Source organism: Thermoascus crustaceus (assembly GCF_041956765.1).
Source record: "Thermoascus crustaceus strain CBS 181.67 unplaced genomic scaffold VTN00scaffold_5, whole genome shotgun sequence".
NCBI lineage: Eukaryota > Fungi > Ascomycota > Eurotiomycetes > Eurotiales > Thermoascaceae > Thermoascus > Thermoascus crustaceus.
In genome coordinates this window covers 1,047,428-1,066,991 of record NW_027192531.1, presented here as the reverse complement: position 1 = coordinate 1,066,991, position 19,564 = coordinate 1,047,428, and the positions used below count along the sequence as shown (strand labels likewise).

The following is a 19,564-nucleotide window of genomic DNA, read 5'->3' as shown; positions in this document are numbered from 1 at the left end:
CTTTGAGGATATCCAGAGCCATGGCGGACCCTGTCGTGCTGCAGTCCGCGGTGCGAGTGCCCACTCCACCGCCAGGAACGTCCTACTCGCCGCAGCCCTCTGGCTCACGGAAGCGGTCGCCTCCCTCGCGTTCACCGTCACCGAATCGTCGACGCTCACCTCCAACCGGCCGCTCACGGGAGCGAGCAGAAGCGCCTCATGTTGACGAGGATCGTGCGCTAGAGAGAGAGCGTCAGTTGGCTGAGCGGCTTCGCCAGCATGAGAAACAAGAAGCCGCCCGGAAACCCATGACGGAGGAGGAGAAGCAGGCTGCGGCGAAGGCTGAATATGAGAAGCTACTGAACATGCGTTCCGGTGGTACCTATATTCCACCTGCTCGACTGCGCGCGCTGCAAGCGCAGATCACAGACAAGACCAGCAAAGAGTACCAGCGGATGGCGTGGGAAGCTCTGAAGAAGTCAATCAATGGTCTCATCAACAAGGTCAATGTGTCGAACATCAAGCACATTGTACCGGAGCTTTTTGGAGAGAATCTCATTCGAGGTCGAGGTCTATTCTGCAGGAGCATCATGAAGGCGCAGGCCGCCAGCTTGCCGTTTACTCCCATCTACGCCGCGATGGCTGCGATTGTCAACACAAAGCTACCGCAGGTTGGTGAGTTGCTGCTTGGTCGGTTGATTGTTCAGTTCCGCAAGGCGTTTAAAAGAAACGACAAAGCGGTCTGCATATCGTCGACCACTTTCATAGCGCACTTGTGCAATCAGCAAGTCGCCCACGAGATGGTTGCTGCCCAGATACTGCTACTGTTGCTCCACAAACCTACGGATGACAGTGTAGAGATTGCTGTCGGTCTCACAAGAGAGGTAGGGCAACATCTGGAGGAAATGAGCGGCCCTATCGCACATGCGGTGTTCGACCAATTCAGGAACATTCTGCACGAGGCCGATATTGATAAGAGAGTCCAATATATGATCGAAGTGCTGTTCCAGGTTCGTAAGGACAGGTACAAGGATCATCCGGCGATCAGAGAGGAGCTTGACCTGGTCGAAGAGGAGGACCAGATTACCCATCGTACTAGTCTCGATGACGAAATCGACACCCAGGACGGTCTGAATGTCTTCAAATACGACCCGCAATGGGAAGAGCATGAAGAAGCCTACAAGAAACTAAAAGCGGAGATCTTAGGCGAAGGAAGCGAATATGAAGATGAGGACGAGACCGACGAATCCTCTGACGAGGAAGCAGAAGAGGAGCGACAAATGGAGATCAGAGACCAGACAAATACCGACCTTGTCAATCTTCGACGGACGATCTACTTGACGATTATGTCGAGTATCGATTTCGAAGAATGTTGTCACAAGCTGATGAAAGTTTCACTTCCGCCTGGACAAGAACCAGAGCTACCATCTATGATTATCGAATGTTGCTCTCAAGAGCGGACATACTCGAAATTCTACGGCTTAATTGGAGAGAGGTTTTCCAAATTGAACCGTCTCTGGTCTGACCTCTTCGAGGCCTCGTTTGCTAAATATTATGACACCATCCACCGCTACGAGACGAACCGTCTTCGCAACATTGCCCGCTTCTTTGGCCACATGCTCAGCACAGATGCCATTGGTTGGCATGTGCTCTCTATTATCCATCTGAACGAGGAAGAGACGACGTCAAGCAGTCGTATCTTTATCAAGATCCTCTTTCAAGATCTCGCAGAACACCTGGGTTTGCCGAAGTTGCAGGAACGACTGAAAGATGAGATACTCAGGCCAAGCTTTGAGGGGTTGTTTCCTATGGACAACCCGCGCAACACTCGTTTCTCAATCAACTACTTCACAAGTATCGGAATGGGTGTTCTTACGGAAGAGATGCGCGAGCACCTCAAGAATCTCCCCAAACCGGCCGTGCCAACTCTGCCTGCGGCAAAGTCGGAGTCAGATTCGGAGTCTGTCAGCTCCTATTCAAGTTATTCTTCATACACTGGTTCTTCACGCTCTCGTTCATATTCTCGTTCCCGCTCTCCGTCTCGCGGTCGCAGCCGTGGTCGTTCTGTGAGTCGTGGAAGATCATACACTCCGTCTCGTTCTGCGACACCAGCATCGCGATCTTCTCGTGGAAGAAGCTATACGCCTTCTCGCTCACGATCGCCAGCACCACGGTCTCGTCGACGCTACAGCTCGTACAGCCGCTCTCCTACGCCAATGCGTAGAAGAGACAGATCAGATTCCCGCACACCGCCCCGGAAGTCCACTGCACCGAAACGGGGTCGGAGCAGATCTTATGATTCAAGGAGTCCGGTTCGCCGAAGTCCAAGTCCATATCAGTCACGACGAGGCCGACGCTCGCCCTCTCGTTCTGTCACCCCACCTCGACGACGGGACAGAAGCTACTCGAGGTCTCTCTCGCGGTCCCCGACGCCCCCACGTCGTCGTGACCCAGTGCCAAGGGGGAGACGCTATTCCTCCACGTCTGTCTCGCCTCCACCGCGTGCACGTACTGACAGGAGCGTCTCAGCATCTCGCTCACCTCCCCGCCGCCGCGCTGCTGGAGGAAGGGGTAGGAACTTGAGCAGAAGCGTCAGTCGTTCTGTATCGCGCTCCCCAAGTCCTCCACGGAACAGACGGAGGAACACGTCTTCGGTCTCTGCATCGCGATCCCGCTCGCCACCACCCCGCGCAAACGGCCGACGACGCTCTCCGTCGCGGTCTCCCCCTCCTGCGCAAGGGGGCCGGGCTCGCGCGTCTGACTACATATGAGATGAATCTGATTGGGGACGCAGAAGCGCGCTGGAAAGTCTACTGTGCGTCTGCAGCAGACTAGCCAGAATCCTGCTTAACCTCTTGTGTAACGTGACTAGTATGGGGGAAACAGGAACAGGGTGTGGATCCCTGTTCACTCATGCATTGCATCTTCTTCGAAGACATTCCATGAGAGGGAACCAGAGAAAGAGAGAAAAAAAAGCTTGTTATCGATCAGAGATAAGATATGCGTGACTTTTTAAGTGGTTTTCTACTTGTTTTCAGATCAGCTCTCTTCTTTCTGCGGTGACGAAGGAATCATTAATGGGGAATCGTGGACACACGTCTCATCAGTTTGTATTGTGTTGTGTTGTATTGAACCATCACGAGCAAAATACCTCTTAAGTTTTATTATTAGTTTGTACTATTTTATGCATCGCGGGAAGGAAAGGAAAGGATAGGATACGATAAGGATCGATTAGTGTTATTTATATTACATGGGAAAAGAAAGTTTGAAAGGCGTGGATATTCGATTTTCCCTTGTAATTATGACTCTCTTAGACTACATAAATAAGTACCTATGTAGTACACTACTATCTTCCATATACGGCGTGTAATACGGAATCCGTGAATCGACATAGCGTAAGTATCCGACCAAATCCAGTTTCGTCTCACATACTGTACAGTAGGCGACCATATTTCTGCACCCCCTCCCCCCTGTCTAAGCCACTTAGCTTGCCGCTTTTGCTATATCTTGATCTGGACTGGCTTTGTCCAGGGCCTGTGACCTATCATAGTGTCCAGGCGCCCTCCAGTGGCTTCAAAGTCATGCGGGTATAGAATAACTAGCAATCTGCCAAGACAGTAGGTGGCAGGGGAGGGGGTGCCGAAAGATATGGCACCCTACTGTATAGCCATAGTGATAACTTGCCGGATAAAGTTACATCAAACTCGGTTGATTCGACTTCTTACCTATGTCGAGAAAGAGAGGTTGGAGGCGTGCTATTGTGAATTTTTGTATCTATTATCTAAGTACCTATTCTTATCCATCTCACCGCCTATTTCGTTTGCAAACAAAATCATCACACAGCACAGCACATCATAAAAGACAGATCAGACACTTGAGGAAAAACGGGATGGTACGTGTCAGCAGGGAGGGGCATTAAGGCTAAGTTGGGCAAGTAAATAAGTACTTAAAGAAAGAAGCACATCTTTTGACAAGCAAGGAGAAGAGGACGAGAGAGTACCAGGTAGGTAACTGGTGAATGGCAAAAGTGAAATAGAAAAGTAGAATAGAATAGAACTGGATATGTAGATAGGTAAAATGATAATGGCAACGCTCAGGAAGAGGCAAACTAAATAGGCTTTGAACTAACTGCTCATGGATGGATGAATGGGTCATAACACGGGTTGTTGGAACGCTTTCACCATGAATAGTAGCAGGAGCAATAGCGGATGCGGAGTGATCAATAGAAAACTTGAATGGAATGAAGGGACAGCAACATCCAATCTGGACGAGTAATAGAAGAAAGCAAAAATCGTATGGAGCCCAGTCACGCTCGCTCACTCTGATCGATAGCAGTGTGTTGAGTGAGAAAAGGTAGAAAACAAGAAGAAAATTGGAACGAGATCATGTTCAGATCTTCGATTATTTTTCTTTTTTTTTTCTTTTTTTTTCTTTTTTTTTCTTTTTTTTTCTTTTTTTTTCTTTTTTTTTTCTTTTTTTCTTTTTTTTTCTTTTTTCTTATTTTTTTTTCTTTTTTTTCTTTTGAGATCACGTTATCTGTAAGTTACTGGTCGTCATCGACAAACTGGCAAGTTCTGCTTAAACAGATCAGATTAATATTACCTAAGTGGGTAATAGCGAGATAGGTAACAGAACCAACTAGTACTCACCGTCATACTCGACTGTCTCCGTCTTCTTCACCGTCACCTTGGTGGCCTTCTTTCCGACGCTTGACCCATTGACGACGAAAGGCTCACGCTTGTCCAACTTCTTTGCAGCCGAATCTTCACTCTGGCCTTTGTCTTCGCTCTTCCCTCCTGAGCCCGATTTGCTATTACTCCCAGCACCAGTAGTAGTACTAGTAGCACTAGTACGCCGCTCTACTGCTTCACTCCTTCTTCTCCTCGTATCACCACCGCCGTTTACCTCACCGGCGCCATTACTGTCCGTGTCGAACCGCATCCTGATCCTGACACCCTTCAAGACAGAATTGTCGAATAGGGCCACCGCCCGCTTCGCTTCCTCCGTAGTCCGGAAGCTCACTGTCGCGTAGCCTTTGCGACGCCCTGTTTTGCGGTCCTCCGGGATCTCACACTGCTCGACTGCCCCTGCGGCTCGAAGGTGGTCTTTAAGGTTCTGCACGGTTGCATCTGAGATGAGGTTTTGGATCACGATGCTCTTCGAGAATGAGATCTGGTTGGTTGGTGAGGAATAACTTGAGTCCGCAGCTGCGTCTGCGCTGTTATGGCGCTGAGCGGTATAGTTGTAATGTTGATGACTGTAGCTTGTCCTCGCGACTGTTGGAATGCCGTTGGTCCGTACGTCGGATAGAGGCTGCACTGGGGAGGTCGGGAAGGGGTAGACTCCATAGGCTGTAGGATCAAAGCCTGGGGAGAGTACAGGAGACGGCTGCGGCATGGAGACGGGCCCTTTGCCGGTCACGATCACAGGGACAGGATGTGACATGGAGTCGGAGGTAATCGGCACCAGATGCTGAAGTGCCATTCCCATAGGATTCATCACTGGGAAGTATTCCGTCGATTGATAGGCGGTGGTTGTTGATTTGTGTATTACCGGTCTTCTGGGCACTCTTTGTCAGCTCTCGTCCGGCTCCAAGGATAGGTATTTTCCCATATCCTTTTTTTTCGGAGGCGAGTATGTTCCAAATGCTACTTACTCTGGAGATAAAGAAGCTGTTGGAGCAACCCCCGGAGGAGTCGTATACCCTGGTGCAGCATATGGAGAGGTGGCCACGCAAGAAGGACTTTTGGTAGGGCCAGCAATCGGTCGTGTAGGGGAGCTTGTGCGGGACAGAGTAACAGTTAAACTGTGTCCTTCCCAGCCGTTGGCTGAGAGTCTCTCTGAGAAAGACAATGTTAGCATTATTGTCATATACTTATTCCACAGGGAGGCTACGGACGAAAGGTACGCCAGGCTTCCTCTTCATTTTTCACGATTATCTGGCCCAGCCCGGTAGGGAAGCCGTTCTGATCATCGTACACCACAGCTTGTCGGATATGTAAGGCAGTCTGACGGACGAGGTCCTTCAGCTCCTGCCAGCGGCAGTGAGCCGGGATCTATATATCGTTGGTGAGAACTACGAGCCGGAAAAGGCAGATTTGTGTGGCGCAATGCTTACCCCTTGTATAAATAACACGAATTCTTCCTCAGATCCTCGAGATCCTTGACGGCTCTTTTCTCGTGGGGACGAGGTCATGTTGATGATAGATAGGTAGGCCTTTGTCAACAGGTGGATACTGGTAACAGGTACGCACGGTGTGTAAGTGCACAAACGGAGTCCAGGAAGAGGTAATCTATGTTTATCCTTTCACAAGGCCAAGGAAGAGCTCTTCAGATGAGCAGTTCTTTCCACGGACGCGAAACTCAGCAGAAGGCCAAGTGATGAGTTACCGCCGAGACAGCTTCAAGGTCCAATATTTGCGTTGTTGCCCAAGACCATGAGACAGGGCACAAGCCTCGGCTGTAAACTAAAAGGTTAGCCTGCTATATCTGCGTAAGGTACAGGATAGTTGCTCGTTTCCCACGAGGTATACGCCTTAAGGGCTGTGCTGCGGTGAGAACTCACAATGGTCGAGGGTTTGTGTCCAGCGAACTCTGTTATTCGACAAATGAAAGGTTCACACCATTAGTTAGCAAATTAGAGAGGAGCTTTCTGTCTCAGCAGTTGAAAGCAAAGACAGATAGAGGTGCGGGGGTGGCAATAGGCCCTCTTAACTTGAGTAGTGATCGTGAGGGTGGCCTTTCTTCACTGCAGCCCTACCCTTTTTAAATGGCATACAAAGGGGAAAAGGGAAAAGAACACTAATATTCAATTATGACATGCGTCTCCCGGTCCCACAATTGAGCAGTGGCCTGTACCGTACTGTGCCTCTAAAATCTGCATAAGGTAGAGGCTGGAGGACGCGCCGCAAAGATGGGCGAAGGGAAGCCACAAAAGTCTCCCCGACGAATGATATCACGAGGCTGGTAGCGTAACTGGAATGAGTGGAATATTCTCCTATCTCTTTTCTGTCCGAAAAGTGCCCAAGCCCCGTGCTAGGTCATATTTTGGTTTACTCCCCTTTGAGTGACAGAATACCGTCTGGTAAGGGTCCCAAGGCCACAGAGCACGCAATAGTTTGTCTGTAGCAATTATCAGTTTTCAAAAGATTCCCCCATATTCTTCTTCCTCCAGACGTACGCTTGCCCAGCGCAAAGCCTTCCTATAGCGTAAAGTATACTGAGCCACCGCCAGAAGTACCTAGCAGAGAGTGCACACAAGCAGTAGAGGGAGAACACCTTGGCGTTCACTGCGTTACACCTGCCAAATCGCCCTGGATTCGAAAGTCACAGCTGAACAAGAATAGAGAAATAAGGAACCATCTAGAGCAGATGGGCCAGGCTCCATCCTGTTACCATCCGTACTACTCGCGCCTTTCATAAACGGGCAATATTATACGGGACTGGAGGGACGGACGTGTACTGTTAGTCCCTAAATGATCAAATATGGCTAGACTTTGGATGAATTCAGCGATATCCGTATATGCAATGTGAGCGGTCAGAAGGCTGCTGCTTTGTTTTTTTTTTCCCATGGGGTTTGCCTCTTCGAAACCGGACACAGGAAAGGAAGGGCCAGCCATGCTCATTATCAGAAGAGAGTCGTAGGCAGCATGGTCGAGGGCACACGGCTAGAGCAGGCTCTGACAGGGCGGTGGCTTCGAGAATGACAATTCACCGGGAGCAGCCCCTCTTCTTTGCTTGAAGACTCGAATGATAGCGCCCAACTAATCTGTGTTCTGCACCGGCAGATCAGTCCGATCTTGGATCAGCAGGGCGATCTCCAAGGGACGACCTGGTACCCGAAGAGCACTGATGCTAGGATCAGAGTAGTGCGTGTGAGGTATCAGATCCCGAGAAGCGCGTATTGCCGCACCCGGCGAACGGTGGGAACGCTCATGGCGAACAAAGAGGTGGCCAAACTAATAGTATAGTAGCAGGGAACAAGCTTCTGTCAGGCCATGGTGGTACTGCAGAAAATCCGGTTGCATTTCCGTACTATCTGACGATGGATGGTGTCCGGGCTCAAGGGGGAAAGAGGAAAGGGGAATATGACATGGCCAGATCAGACGGTGAGCTTGGCCTCAGACGTGAAGAATAGGTACGGACCGTGAGTTTCAGAGCTGCAAATGCTCAGCTGAGCGGACCTTCGGAGTCGGCTTGAACGAGGTTGCCACGATGATTAGGAATTGGGCGGGCCATCCGGCAGTTGAGAGATCCCTGCTTCGGTCACGGTTTGAATCCTTGGCTTCATGATCCGCGTTGCGTTCGACCCGGGGATGGTGGCTTGCTGCTTGCGCAACAAAGACTCGTATCGAGACGTCGTCTTGCTAGAGAAGCTCTCCTTTACGCCATGGGGAACTCATGATATTTTTGCCTTGCCTCTGTCCTGCGGTAAGTACACGCATCGCAGACCTCGACCAGACGCCTCGTGCTCCTGTGCGTCGCCGCTCCGGGTACAGTACATGAACCCTCTGGACGTCTGGGGCCGCAAGGCATTATTGTGTGCACGACGATCTGACAGATGGAACCAGGTCGTCGGGAAAGTGCTGATCGCGGATTTCTTCGGTGAGGCTAAACACGCCGTCCGTCAATAGGAAACTTCCCGTGCCGCAGTCGTCGCTTTGCGCCCCTGGGCTGATCGAGGACGATCGATGTTTGAGCGCCCACTGAGCAAGATTCCGGCAATCTCATGTGTGTCCATATAATTATGGCGGAGGATGCCTACTGTATACTCGGTTTTACCCTTTGGAATCAAACCGTCTTGCTGGTGCCTAAGGAAGAAAATGCGGAAAGATAGAAGCAGCGGAAAGGAAAGGAAAGGAAAGGAGATGCATGGTCGACTCAATTATCCAATGCTAGATCCATGTCTCACGCGTGAGTAACAACCATCTCTCTTGTCAGTGTTGGGACCCTCGCTTAACCGTCAATCGCGTACTGCCATGACTGGTGCTGCAGTTCGATTCATGCAAAGGGGGTTATCAATGGTTTCTGTATGACGAGCATGCCGTCTGTCTTACACAGAATCCGGTCCCTGCGACCATACCCCAGATTTGCTCTCGAGAGGTCGAGTCCTTTGTAGCACAAATGACAGTTAGCACCAACCATAGCGCGGTCAAGAAGGGGAAGCGGTATCACTGAATTAGGGCTCCTTAGGACTTTCGGAGTGCTCTCACATGCGTCTACCCCATTGCTCGTGCACGTTATTCTGTCTTTGATGCTAAGTTAGGCGCAAATATCTACATCTCCTCGATTGTTTCGGGGCTCACTGTCCAACATCCGTCCAGTGCTTTTCCGTTCACCGTCAAGGCGACCAATCATATATAGCGCCCGGTGAGTCCCCTCCAATACCTTTGTTTTCTAGAAGCCTTCTATCGACTCGTCCTCCCACTAGTCTTGGGAGACATGTGTCAGCCTGTCACGGTGAAAACGTACTATGGGGTACTGCGTACCGAGCACATATGTCCTGTACCGCTGTTTCTGACGTATCTCCCAACAGATGCTTACTAACGGGTTCCATCTCTTCCTAACGTATGGAGAGCGCCTTCTCGATTCCACTCCTATTCTCTCCTTTGTCTCCCAAATACCTATTTCCTAGGAAACGAGCTGCCCCGTTTCCTGTCAAAGCCTGATGGCAAGAAACCGTTTGTTTGCCTTCGGACCTAAAATGACAGCACCGAAGATTCCACCTAAAGGCAACCACTAATGAATCCGCCACAAAACAATAGCCCTCGAAGAGCAGAAAGACGTTGGAACAGTTGCAGAGCTTTCGAGAACATCAGCTAATAGTCTACGGACCAGTTACTATTGCCGTGATTGCAGCTATCCATGTTACTGACCAACAAATATGCGTGGCTATGCTGGCATTTCAATCACCGTGTGCAGGATTCGCAACCATATGATGTGGCTTCTGAAGTTCACATGCACATGAGCGCTGACTCTGCTGACCGCCAACTCACTAGTCTGTCCAGACTAAGGCCACCTACGCAGTCCTGCGCGAAGGTATCTATTGAACACTTGCCGTCCTTACTCGGAAACGGTCTCGAAACCCTGAAGAAATGTACGCATGGCAAAACTTCAGCTAATAATCCACAAAGCCGTCGCAGGACAACAGCAAGGCCCATGCCAGGCAGGTTTACAAAGGTTCGTACCTAGGTAGGAGACATATACACACAATACCCAACTGGGTAATTGTATAGTCGGGACCGCCGCCTCGAGAGACTCGGAAATCGCATCCGCACTCAGCCCCGCGTCGAGTCGATCCATGGATCCATATCGCCACTCCGTTCCTTGGACATTACCACTACCAAGGTACTTCCTTATCTAGCAAATGCAGGCAAAACAGCGCGGAATTCGGCTCCGAAATTCACGTTATGCCACATTCCGCCGATATTCAGTTTCAGGTTCCCAAGCACACACAGATCGGATCGATCCTTCACAGTTTCAGCGCGTACCCGCAGCCCCTCCCATGTCCCTCCCCGCTCCGGAACAGAAAGGAAAGGAAAAAGAAACGGAATGAATACGAGGAGAAAGATGGAACCAGCCAGAGTGCTGCCTTGCAGGATCTGAGGTTACTTCGCTAACCGACATGTGCTGATCGGATCGGTACCGTGCCGTCGCTGCCGTGCGTGCCGTCGTACATGAGCATGGCCCGTCCCGAAAAAAATTTTTTTGAATCATCGCGGCAAATCCTTCTCTCTAGCGCGTCCCACGGCCATGGCTATGGGTAAGAGGTAAGGGAAAAAAGGCGCTTGTTGCAAGCTACCTACCTAAGGTAGGCAATCCGGGGTGCAGGCGAATAAGAAAAACCGGGCAAAACACGTGCAGGTGTTCGGAGATATTCATCTATTTATATAGTAGGTCTTGGTATACACACCCTTTTTGAGTAAGTTCTGATGTGAGAATCAGGAATTGCAGTAAAAGCAGCATTAAGTGCGCATGATACGATAAGATACAATTTTTACGTAGGATTTTGAATATTCGACTACGGCAAAAGAAACACGAAATCGGAAATATATCCATAAACCATCATATCATGTCATATTCGGCAAGGCAGGCACGAAAACACTGCTTGTTGAGTAGGTTTCGAGTCTACACGCCGGGAAGGATATACATATATCGTTCTAGATGAACAGTGCTTCATAAGCCACAAAGAAAGAGACTCGAGCGACGGAAATGAGGAGAAAGTGAGGTACTGAGATAACGCCGTCCGTGCAGCACTTTCCAAAGTATAAATGCGGGGGTATCTCTAGAAATGGTATTGCCTCCGGATCTTGGGGTATTGAGGGGGCGGCGGTAGATAAGGAAACAATAAAAAAAAGGAAATCAAGACAAAATGGGCGGAAAATAAAGAGCAACCAAATTGAGCGAATCGTGCCGCCCTCAAGGCGTTTGTGATAGGCTCTCTAAAAGAAAAAAAAAGATAGGAAACAAAGAAAATCGAAATCGATGACCATCCATTTCACAAATGCATGCATGTAACGCCGAGATAAAGCAAAAAGATGCAAGTACCAGGTTCCTCAAAAAAAAAAACAGTTCCCTCGAGTCTGTTCCATTTGCAAATTCCTTCCCGATCGATCGAAAACCATCATCACAGATCCTTCACAAAATTTCCCGCTAGAGCGCTGCTCAAGCACCGGACTGAACCACAAGTAATCTGCGTATCTCCACCAACGGGGAAATTCGATGTTGAGCGAAAGTTTCGGTAAGATACATCTTTGAAGCGCGCTGCGCGGTAGATAGCGACATTCCTTTTTAGAGAGGTAGGTAGGTAGGTAGGTGATATAGAGCGACGGTTGTTGATAATCTGGACTTTCTTTTGTAGAAAAAAAATGTTTGTTGTCCTGCTGTTTTGTCTCCGTGGTTGAACTTTTTTTGTCGTCGGGGAACCAACTATCCGAGGATAATAAATTCCACGTCACGAGTAAAAAAGTCCAGAGCTCATCATCAAAGAGGAGAAGGAGTTTGCGTTGGGAGGAGAAAGAGAGAAAAGGTCGCAATTTTTTTTCTTGTCTCGTTTCTCCTTCGTCGCTTGTGTGTTCGTGGCGCCACGCAAATTTCTCTCGTTTCTCCTGCAAACCCGATCCAGAACGAGCGTTTCCATCTCCGCGCGATGTTTATTTGTGGAATACCAAAAAAAAACTTTTTTGGTCGATTTCACATTTTTGGTCGTCAAGACGAGTCGAAACGAGCGCTGGAGAACAGCTTAGTCGATTTTTCGCTGGTTCTCCATATGTATGGTATGGATGATGATGTGTGTTTGTGTGTGAAAATCTCAAAATGCCCCCATGTACCGCCCTCAGCGGTTAAACCCGACCATGGAGGCACAGCGGCTGCAGTAGTAGGAATTCATGCCAAAGCGTACGACACCGGGAGACGAGGAGGCGTTTTCGAGACTGAGAGATCGTTGGCATCTGGAGCAGCGGACGATGTCGAAGGTGGCCGTGGTGGCTGTGGAATCGGAGGACGAGCGAGGGGTAATGCCGTTGGAGCCGCCAGAGGACTGGGGCTGTTGGATCTGAACGGACGGCGAGCTCATGGTGGGAATCGACTGGAGATGCGGACGGTGTTCGTTTCGCAGGGGAATGTGATGGTGAAAAAGTCGAACCCGAGAGGGGCGGTCGGGCGTGGTGGTTAAAGGTGTCGAGATATTTATTTGCTATACGAGAGCGAAAGTGATCCACTCAGCTTCCGTTTCGGACGGGGCAAAAAGCTCGCTGGCGGATGTGCCGGACAGATAACTGGGAGGCAGGCGTTTAAGGCTTAGGAACAGACACCGGGGCGAAACCATGGATATGCCATCCGAGATCACGATTTACTTGCGGGCCCTTTTCCACCGCCGCCCTTTTCCGACCACGACGTCCTCCTGACCAGCCTGCTGCTTGCTGGACTCCTTGCAGGGCGATGCCACGATATGCGCCAACCCGGCCGTCGCATCACTAACCGCCGGTCGTGTCGTCATCCAGCAGACGCTCTGCAGCAGCGCAGCTCGTGCCAGAGGATCATCCTCGCCGGACAACCTGTTCGTCTCGTCTCAGGAACGCTGGCCGTCGTCTTCCATTCGCTGATAGCAAGTGGCCGCTACGACGGCCTTTAGTGGACGGCCCGCGTGTTGTTGGCCTGGCGCCATGACCCCGAAAACTCATGGAGAGTCCTCGACTTACTGCATACGGACTGCTGCTGGTCTTACTCATCTCAGAAGGATCTGAGCGCTGGGCTGAGCCGTCGTTACGGAGACATCGTTTACTGTCCAAGCGGCTGTGCTGTTTGTTCCCCACCAGTTGTGGCAGACACCCTCGCCCGTGTGCGAGTACGGGGGCAGCAATAATAATTCCTGCAATGATTGGTCTCGCAACAACACCCGGGATCTCTTGATGAGGAATGTTCTCTTGGGAATGTTTCGACTTTGTGGAATCGACGTGCCTCGTGGCCGATTTGCATGCCCATCTGTTTCATCCTCTGATCGTCTCGACTGTTGAGGATGCCATCCCTAGATGGTGACTTCACCAGCACGAACAGCAGAACCGGCGCGGTGGATCTGCAGAGCTTGGCGTCCGCTCTGGTCTTTTGCGCAGTATTAGTACGGAGAAGATCCCAGGTGCGCCGTCCCACGGAAAATCTTCCACGGGCTTACTTGAGGCTTGAGCACAGCCTTAGCCGAAGACGCGCCTGATATGCGCCCAACTATTTACTGGCCTGCGGTGCGTGCCGTTTTAGCCCCGTATCTGTTGTGTGTCCATCTCGTTGATGGAAATGGGCGCCGAGAGATGGAGATGGTCCGCAACCCGCTCTGTCCTTGACGTTTTTCTCTTCATCCTGAAATGTATGGAGCGCCCATTGCCTCTGCAGAAGTGTGGTTTCTGGATGCCATTCGGTGCTCTGCCGATATGTTGATATAACGATTACCTGTGCTGCGGGATTGGCCACGAAGGCTTGGTGCCTGGCTATGTCAATATAACGTGTCCTCCACGGTCACAGCTATTTGTTCATCCCCTCGTGGTGGTGTAGCGATCCCTGCGATCCTTCCGACTATTTCTTCCCAATCAGCAGCCGGTGCTTCCTAGCATCTCCAGATGGCCTTAGTCTCCCACCAATCGTCCGTCCAGTGTGCGGCTTGGTCGGGCGTGGAGTTGACCAAGCCGCCAATGCATAACACCCGGCCGACCTTTAGACAATGACGTTACCTAAGGCCCCTCGAGGACTCCATACTTGCTCTCGATCCAGGTGCCAGCAACCGTTGCAATTCGTGAACGGGCTTTATGCATAGTGGACGGAGCATACAACGCCGTTATCAGTCCGCCGCCAATCCCTCCAGGCCCACCAATGGGGTTGGGCTTCTCCTCGGCAACGACCGTGAACAATCTGTCTGCACGGCCAAGTTGACACCCCTCTCCGTGACCGCAGATGTCAAAAATCATGACCTCTGCAGTATGTCTGCAGTATGGGGAATGCAGTGAAACCATCAGGTGCAGTGACAACAAAGCATTATATTGTTATGGTATTGGTGAATCCCGTACGCACAAAGAGGTCTTGGCTATACAACGTAGCAACGGACGTCTCCAAGCGCGGTGGACAACCCATGAGGGGCAGTCTACACCGCTGTAAAAGGTCGCTCCCAACTTCCCATCTCCCTCGGTATGGGCCGTGTATGGCACATCCTATCAGATCCCTCCTCAGTGTCCGATTTGCCAGTGGAGACTACAGCAGAGCACATCTCGGAAAAAGCTTGGAGCATTGTTGATGCCTGCGGGGAAGGTGTCCAAGGTGTCGGTTACGACAGAGCGACAAAGCAAGCCACATCACATCAGACCGCTCGGATCGTAGACAGTACCCAACCTAGCGGGATCGGTCGCTCCCCGAGATCACGGTAGACATCGAACCCTCGTGGCTCTCGACTGTGAGAAAAGAACTGAAAGGGATGCTCGTGCTGGATATTGCGTAGTCTGTAGCTGCGAGTTTCGTGGTCGAGAAAGAGGACCGACGTCACAGGGACGAGCTGGTTCCAGGTGACGGACAATGGGGTAATGGCCATGTCGAACGGTGAATCCCAGGGGCCATGGTCCCACCAGGCTCTTTCCACGAACTTCTGGCAGTAACGTCAGGTCTTCTTCACCTTATCTTCGACATATCGGTCCTTTTCCCCATCGTCGCACATCGCCCATCATTGGAAGCAGCGGTGACCTGAAGCTGCCGTCCACTCCAGCGTGAACCGCTCGACCGTTTTCGGCTCGCCATCGAAAATCCTCGAGGTCGTCCCCTCTGCCATCCCTCCCATCGCCGTCTCTACCCCGCTACCCCGCCAAACGCACACATCACACCGCACATCTTCAAACCCCCACGATGGCGGGAACGACTCCGAATCTCTATAGCTTCCCGGACGTCGATGCTCTGGCAAAACAGCTTAGGAAGTATGTTATACACTGCCAGAATGCCGCGATCAACCGCCATGATTCGTTCCGGGTCGCCGTCTCCGGCGGCTCTCTGCCGAACACCCTGGCAAAGGCACTCCTTGCGCCGAGCAATGGCACTCCAGAAGACACTGTTCAGTTCCCCAAGTGGGATGTCTTCTTTGCAGATGAGCGCGCTGTACCGCTCGACCACCCGGACAGCAACTACAAGCTATTGAAGGACGAACTGCTCGACAAGATCCCTGCCGACCAGGGGAAGCCTAAGGTGCACACTATCGACCCCAACCACGCCAACGACGACGACCCTCAGGAGCTTGCGGACCTGTACCAGGAGGAGTTAATGCGTTCATTTGCAGCCAAGGACAGCGTCAAGCTGCCTGTTTTCGACCTTATAATGCTGGGGTGTGGGCCGGACGGACACACATGCAGTCTGTTCCCTGACCACGAATTACTTCGTGAGAACGCCTCGTGGGTGGCAGCAGTCTCAGACTCACCAAAGCCGCCACCAAAGCGTATCACACTTACCTTGCCTGTGGTGACGCACGCCCTGAACATCTCGTTCGTGGCCACCGGATCGGGCAAGAAGGACGTTCTGAAGAGGATATTCGACTCTGAAGAGGGCAGGCACCTACCATCTGGTCTGGTCAATGTTGGAGGTGGAGACAAGGTGAGTTGGTTTACGGATCGTCCGGCTGTGGATGGTGTTTCGTACCCAAGACGAGGAAGTTTGTGATTGGGTTGTGGGCAAGATCAGTGGCATGCGCTCCGACAGGAAATTGGGAGGACGGTCTGAACATGATATGTGAGATTTTCCGCTAGGAACCTTGCCTTCGTTTCTGAGCTATCCGGCCGAGGAGAAGAATGAAGGAAGCGTTTCCATGTTATTATCATCTCTTCTGGAAACATCAGTCTTCCGCTGTCTTTATGCCGATGGTCGATTCGCCTGGTTGTGCTCTTCCCAATGCGCTCAGGCATCTCTCCTACTTTGATATCTCTAGAGGGCAATAAGATGTTCATCAAGAAGGCTACAAATGCACGCGAAAGGAATGAAAAACAAACCATTCCTCTCGAGATTATCCGAGTCCATCTTAAGCTTTAGAGTAGCCCATCCTGGAAAGTCAGTCGGCATGGAACTCCGAAAAGGTTATCTTTGAAAAAGACTACTGTGTCTGGGGTTCCTACATACCACTCAAAACACGGGTTGAAACTTAGGTTATCGCAGTAGATCATTTCGAATTGATCCGAGCGAGGGATAGCTCCCATTGCTCCACAGTCTCCTGTCCCTTAAGACTTTCGCGATGTAGTGGGATCTTCTCACATTTTCTTCTTACCCTGTTGGATCTCAGACTCGTTAGAACAAATATTTTGTCGACTATTCCCCGGTCGGTTGAGATGGTCCAAGGGACCTGGAGACAGCCAAGTACATATTCTGTGGTTGCTGACGACACATCGGTTGGACGGTTGGACCCTTCCAGCCTCAACTGGAGCTCGAGCTCCACTTACACCTCCCGACGCCAAGCATGTTTACAGCTGTGACATCGTCACACCCAGAACCTCACTTCTCACCCCAATCGGCCAACACTCCACCCTCTTGAACAGCCTAATGATTTAATCTTGTCAGATATATCCATGCACCATTTAGCCACTATCAAAGATGCCGATTCCCACGCGCTCGCTTTCGCTGCGGGAACCGCAATTGGGTCATAAAAAGGTCAGTGAGCAGTCATCATGCAAGAGCCGCTGGCAAGCTTCCAATTCCTCCGAGTGATGTGTGCGCTCGTCGCCTAGTTCGAGGTTCCCGTTCTTACATTGTGGTTTTCTGTATAGAGCTCCAGTCTTGAACGATCAGCCTCGACCAAACAGACCCCAACAACGGCGGCATCGAGATCCAGCTCCACGAGTACTTCATCGGGTGGATCTGCAGCTGAGAAGGGCCGGACATTACGGAGAACGTCGCCTACGGAGAATTCGTCGTCGATCCCGACTCCTGGGTTTACGAATAAAGATAACAGTTCCCAGAGGAAGACCCTACTACCACAGAAGAGTCTTCCACGACGAGAAGATGGACAGCTCCGTCAGCAGGAGAATCGACTGCGAGAGACGGGACAGGCAAAGCAACAACAGCAGGATGACTCTGCGCCCCGGATACGGACCCAGAACTCGGATCAGTCTGGAGGACTGCGGATCTCTACGAAATCCTCCATACCTGGATCTAGAGTCACATCGCGAATCGACCCGCCGGGATCACCGCAAAAGAGAGAAATGCCTACTCCTAAGTCTGCCACCGCACCTAGCTCTCAACAGAAGACGCAGATGCCCCCTCCAGCCCGACCGGTGAGGTCCGCATCTCTACGGCAACCTTCTGCCGCCAGTTCAGTGTCGTCTATAAGTTCTAGAAGTCACATACGAACCCGAAGCCAGGTAGTGGGAACGGGAACAGCAACGACGATAGAACGGACTACGAAGCAAGCCGAAGCCACACCATCCCCTCTGACGACAACAATAAAGCCATCAAGGCCGCAGTTCTCAACTTATCAGCAACATTTCAGCCCTAAAAAGCCGGCAAAGCCTCCGCCGTCTCCAACTAAGGCTTCTCTCGCATCCGAGGAATTGGACCCTTCGCTGATACCCTCGTCCCGGCCGGACGTTGCAGCTTTGCAGATAGAGCTACTACAGTTACATCTTTTCCATGCTTCTTCTCAGCAGACAAACGCAGAGTGGAAAGCGTCCTCGCAGAAGAAATTACAGAAGATGTATAACTCGGTCGCGGAAAGTTACCGTGCAGGTGTGGCTGAGGAGAGGAATCACCAGCGCCAGGTAAATTGCCAGGCTCTGAGTCACTGGTTCGAGAAAATCAAGAAGAGTCTCAACCGCGAGGACGTCACCGAGCAGATACAGATGCTCTCACATGTAATTCAGGAGGTCGCAGACCTGACTGACTCCCGTGGAGGGAGATATACAAAGGCAGTCCAGATTTTCGAGGACTGGTTCCAAAAAGTTGAGCAGATCAAGCGAGCGCGAAATCCAAAGAACCATGAGTCTGAAAAAGAGGCCCTCTTGACAGCCGAAGAAGTAGACTTTATCGATCCTCTCGACCGTTCCTGGAAGCAGGAAATAGACCTATTGAACGCGAAGCTCGAATTATGCTTAAGACAGCTGCAGGTCTTGGATATCATTGGAGAAGACGCCACAGGATACCCGGAGAATTCTGCGCTGGTACGGATCGCAGAAGGCCATAGAGCCTTGTTGGCCTCGATGATCGAGGAATTGAATGTGATGAGGACCATCGAGGCTGATGTCGTCGGGTCAGAAAGGGCATGGCTCAGTCAGGTTACGGACCGATTGCAGCCAGTAGATGATGATGAACAGACCAAAAATGATGGGTCCAGAACGGGAATATGGACGCAATTTTGAAAAAGCAACGAAAAAGGAAATGATACCCCCTCGTCGTTTGGATTTTGATGAATGCTTTTGTTTATGTCGGGTTTGCCAATACCTCTATTCTTCCTCATACCGCAAGTGTCCAGAGTCACCATGCGGGATATCAAGAGAATAAGAGAATTGGTAAAGGCTTGACAATCAACCTTTTCTTAGATGACTGCAGCTGGGAAAGAGCTGCTGTGTTACTACCTGCAAGCTGTGTTTCGATCAGCACAGCCTCTGATTGTTCTTTTCTGGAAGTTCCAATGAGCCAACCGATTCCAGCTGCCATTAAATTTTGCGTCACTAGCCGAAAGCAGCCAGAGGATAAGAAAGAGTCCAAGACAGCTTGTGGATTCAAGACCCTGCGAGTGGTTGTCTTTCCGTGCGGAAAGTGCACGTATAGTAGGAAATAGGGGCTGCAGACTTCGGGGCCCAAGCGCCTATAACAGCGGCTCCTGTCATAAGACCTCAACCATAGCCCTGCTGCTGAAACGTAGGACCAGTTTTGCTTGAATGCAGGGTACGTCAATATCGCCGCTGCAATAATTCCTCTGCTAGGTTGATAATAAGGACCCAAAACAGACAACGCCCGTGAATTGGGAGATTATACTCCTGCCATGTTCATTCTCAGGGTGTGAAGAAAGAGTAAAGACAGAATTACCATTGCAGCAACAGTCAGCAATAGTGGGCGACCCCTCACGGAAAACCTCGTGGGAACT

General features: G+C 50.9%; 7 protein-coding genes across 7 annotated transcripts; 5 read left to right on the top strand and 2 right to left on the bottom strand.

The window, feature by feature from the left end:
- Window positions 1-20: 20 nt before the first annotated feature.
- On the top strand, window positions 21-2,740 carry VTN00DRAFT_7932 (uncharacterized protein; the record flags this gene model as incomplete). The annotated part of the gene is made up of 3 exons (XM_069434730.1): window positions 21-2,045; window positions 2,146-2,487; window positions 2,555-2,740. 3 exons carry the CDS (start codon window positions 21-23, stop codon window positions 2,738-2,740), a joined length of 2,553 nt encoding a protein of 850 aa, XP_069286198.1.
- Window positions 2,741-4,617: 1,877 nt separating this feature from the next.
- On the bottom strand, window positions 4,618-6,175 carry VTN00DRAFT_7931 (uncharacterized protein; the record flags this gene model as incomplete). Its single annotated transcript, XM_069434729.1, has 4 exons — window positions 4,618-5,539; window positions 5,636-5,819; window positions 5,879-6,035; window positions 6,098-6,175. The coding sequence occupies 4 exons, from the start codon at window positions 6,173-6,175 to the stop codon at window positions 4,618-4,620; spliced, it is 1,341 nt and encodes a 446-aa protein (XP_069286197.1).
- A 2,092-nt stretch (window positions 6,176-8,267) lies between these two features.
- On the top strand, window positions 8,268-8,612 carry VTN00DRAFT_7930 (uncharacterized protein; the record flags this gene model as incomplete). The annotated part of the gene is made up of 1 exon (XM_069434728.1): window positions 8,268-8,612. The coding sequence occupies one exon, from the start codon at window positions 8,268-8,270 to the stop codon at window positions 8,610-8,612; it is 345 nt and encodes a 114-aa protein (XP_069286196.1).
- Window positions 8,613-12,365: 3,753 nt separating this feature from the next.
- VTN00DRAFT_7929 (uncharacterized protein) lies at window positions 12,366-13,082 on the top strand (the record flags this gene model as incomplete). Its single annotated transcript, XM_069434726.1, has 2 exons — window positions 12,366-12,491; window positions 12,915-13,082. 2 exons carry the CDS (start codon window positions 12,366-12,368, stop codon window positions 13,080-13,082), a joined length of 294 nt encoding a protein of 97 aa, XP_069286195.1.
- Window positions 13,083-14,818: 1,736 nt separating this feature from the next.
- Window positions 14,819-15,176, bottom strand: VTN00DRAFT_7928 (uncharacterized protein; the record flags this gene model as incomplete). Its single annotated transcript, XM_069434725.1, has 2 exons — window positions 14,819-15,100; window positions 15,168-15,176. 2 exons carry the CDS (start codon window positions 15,174-15,176, stop codon window positions 14,819-14,821), a joined length of 291 nt encoding a protein of 96 aa, XP_069286194.1.
- A 178-nt stretch (window positions 15,177-15,354) lies between these two features.
- On the top strand, window positions 15,355-16,155 carry VTN00DRAFT_7927 (uncharacterized protein; the record flags this gene model as incomplete). Its single annotated transcript, XM_069434724.1, has 1 exon — window positions 15,355-16,155. The coding sequence occupies one exon, from the start codon at window positions 15,355-15,357 to the stop codon at window positions 16,153-16,155; it is 801 nt and encodes a 266-aa protein (XP_069286193.1).
- Window positions 16,156-17,076: 921 nt separating this feature from the next.
- VTN00DRAFT_7926 (uncharacterized protein) lies at window positions 17,077-18,836 on the top strand (the record flags this gene model as incomplete). Its single annotated transcript, XM_069434723.1, has 2 exons — window positions 17,077-17,133; window positions 17,250-18,836. 2 exons carry the CDS (start codon window positions 17,077-17,079, stop codon window positions 18,834-18,836), a joined length of 1,644 nt encoding a protein of 547 aa, XP_069286192.1.
- Between the last annotated feature and the right edge of the window lie 728 nt (window positions 18,837-19,564).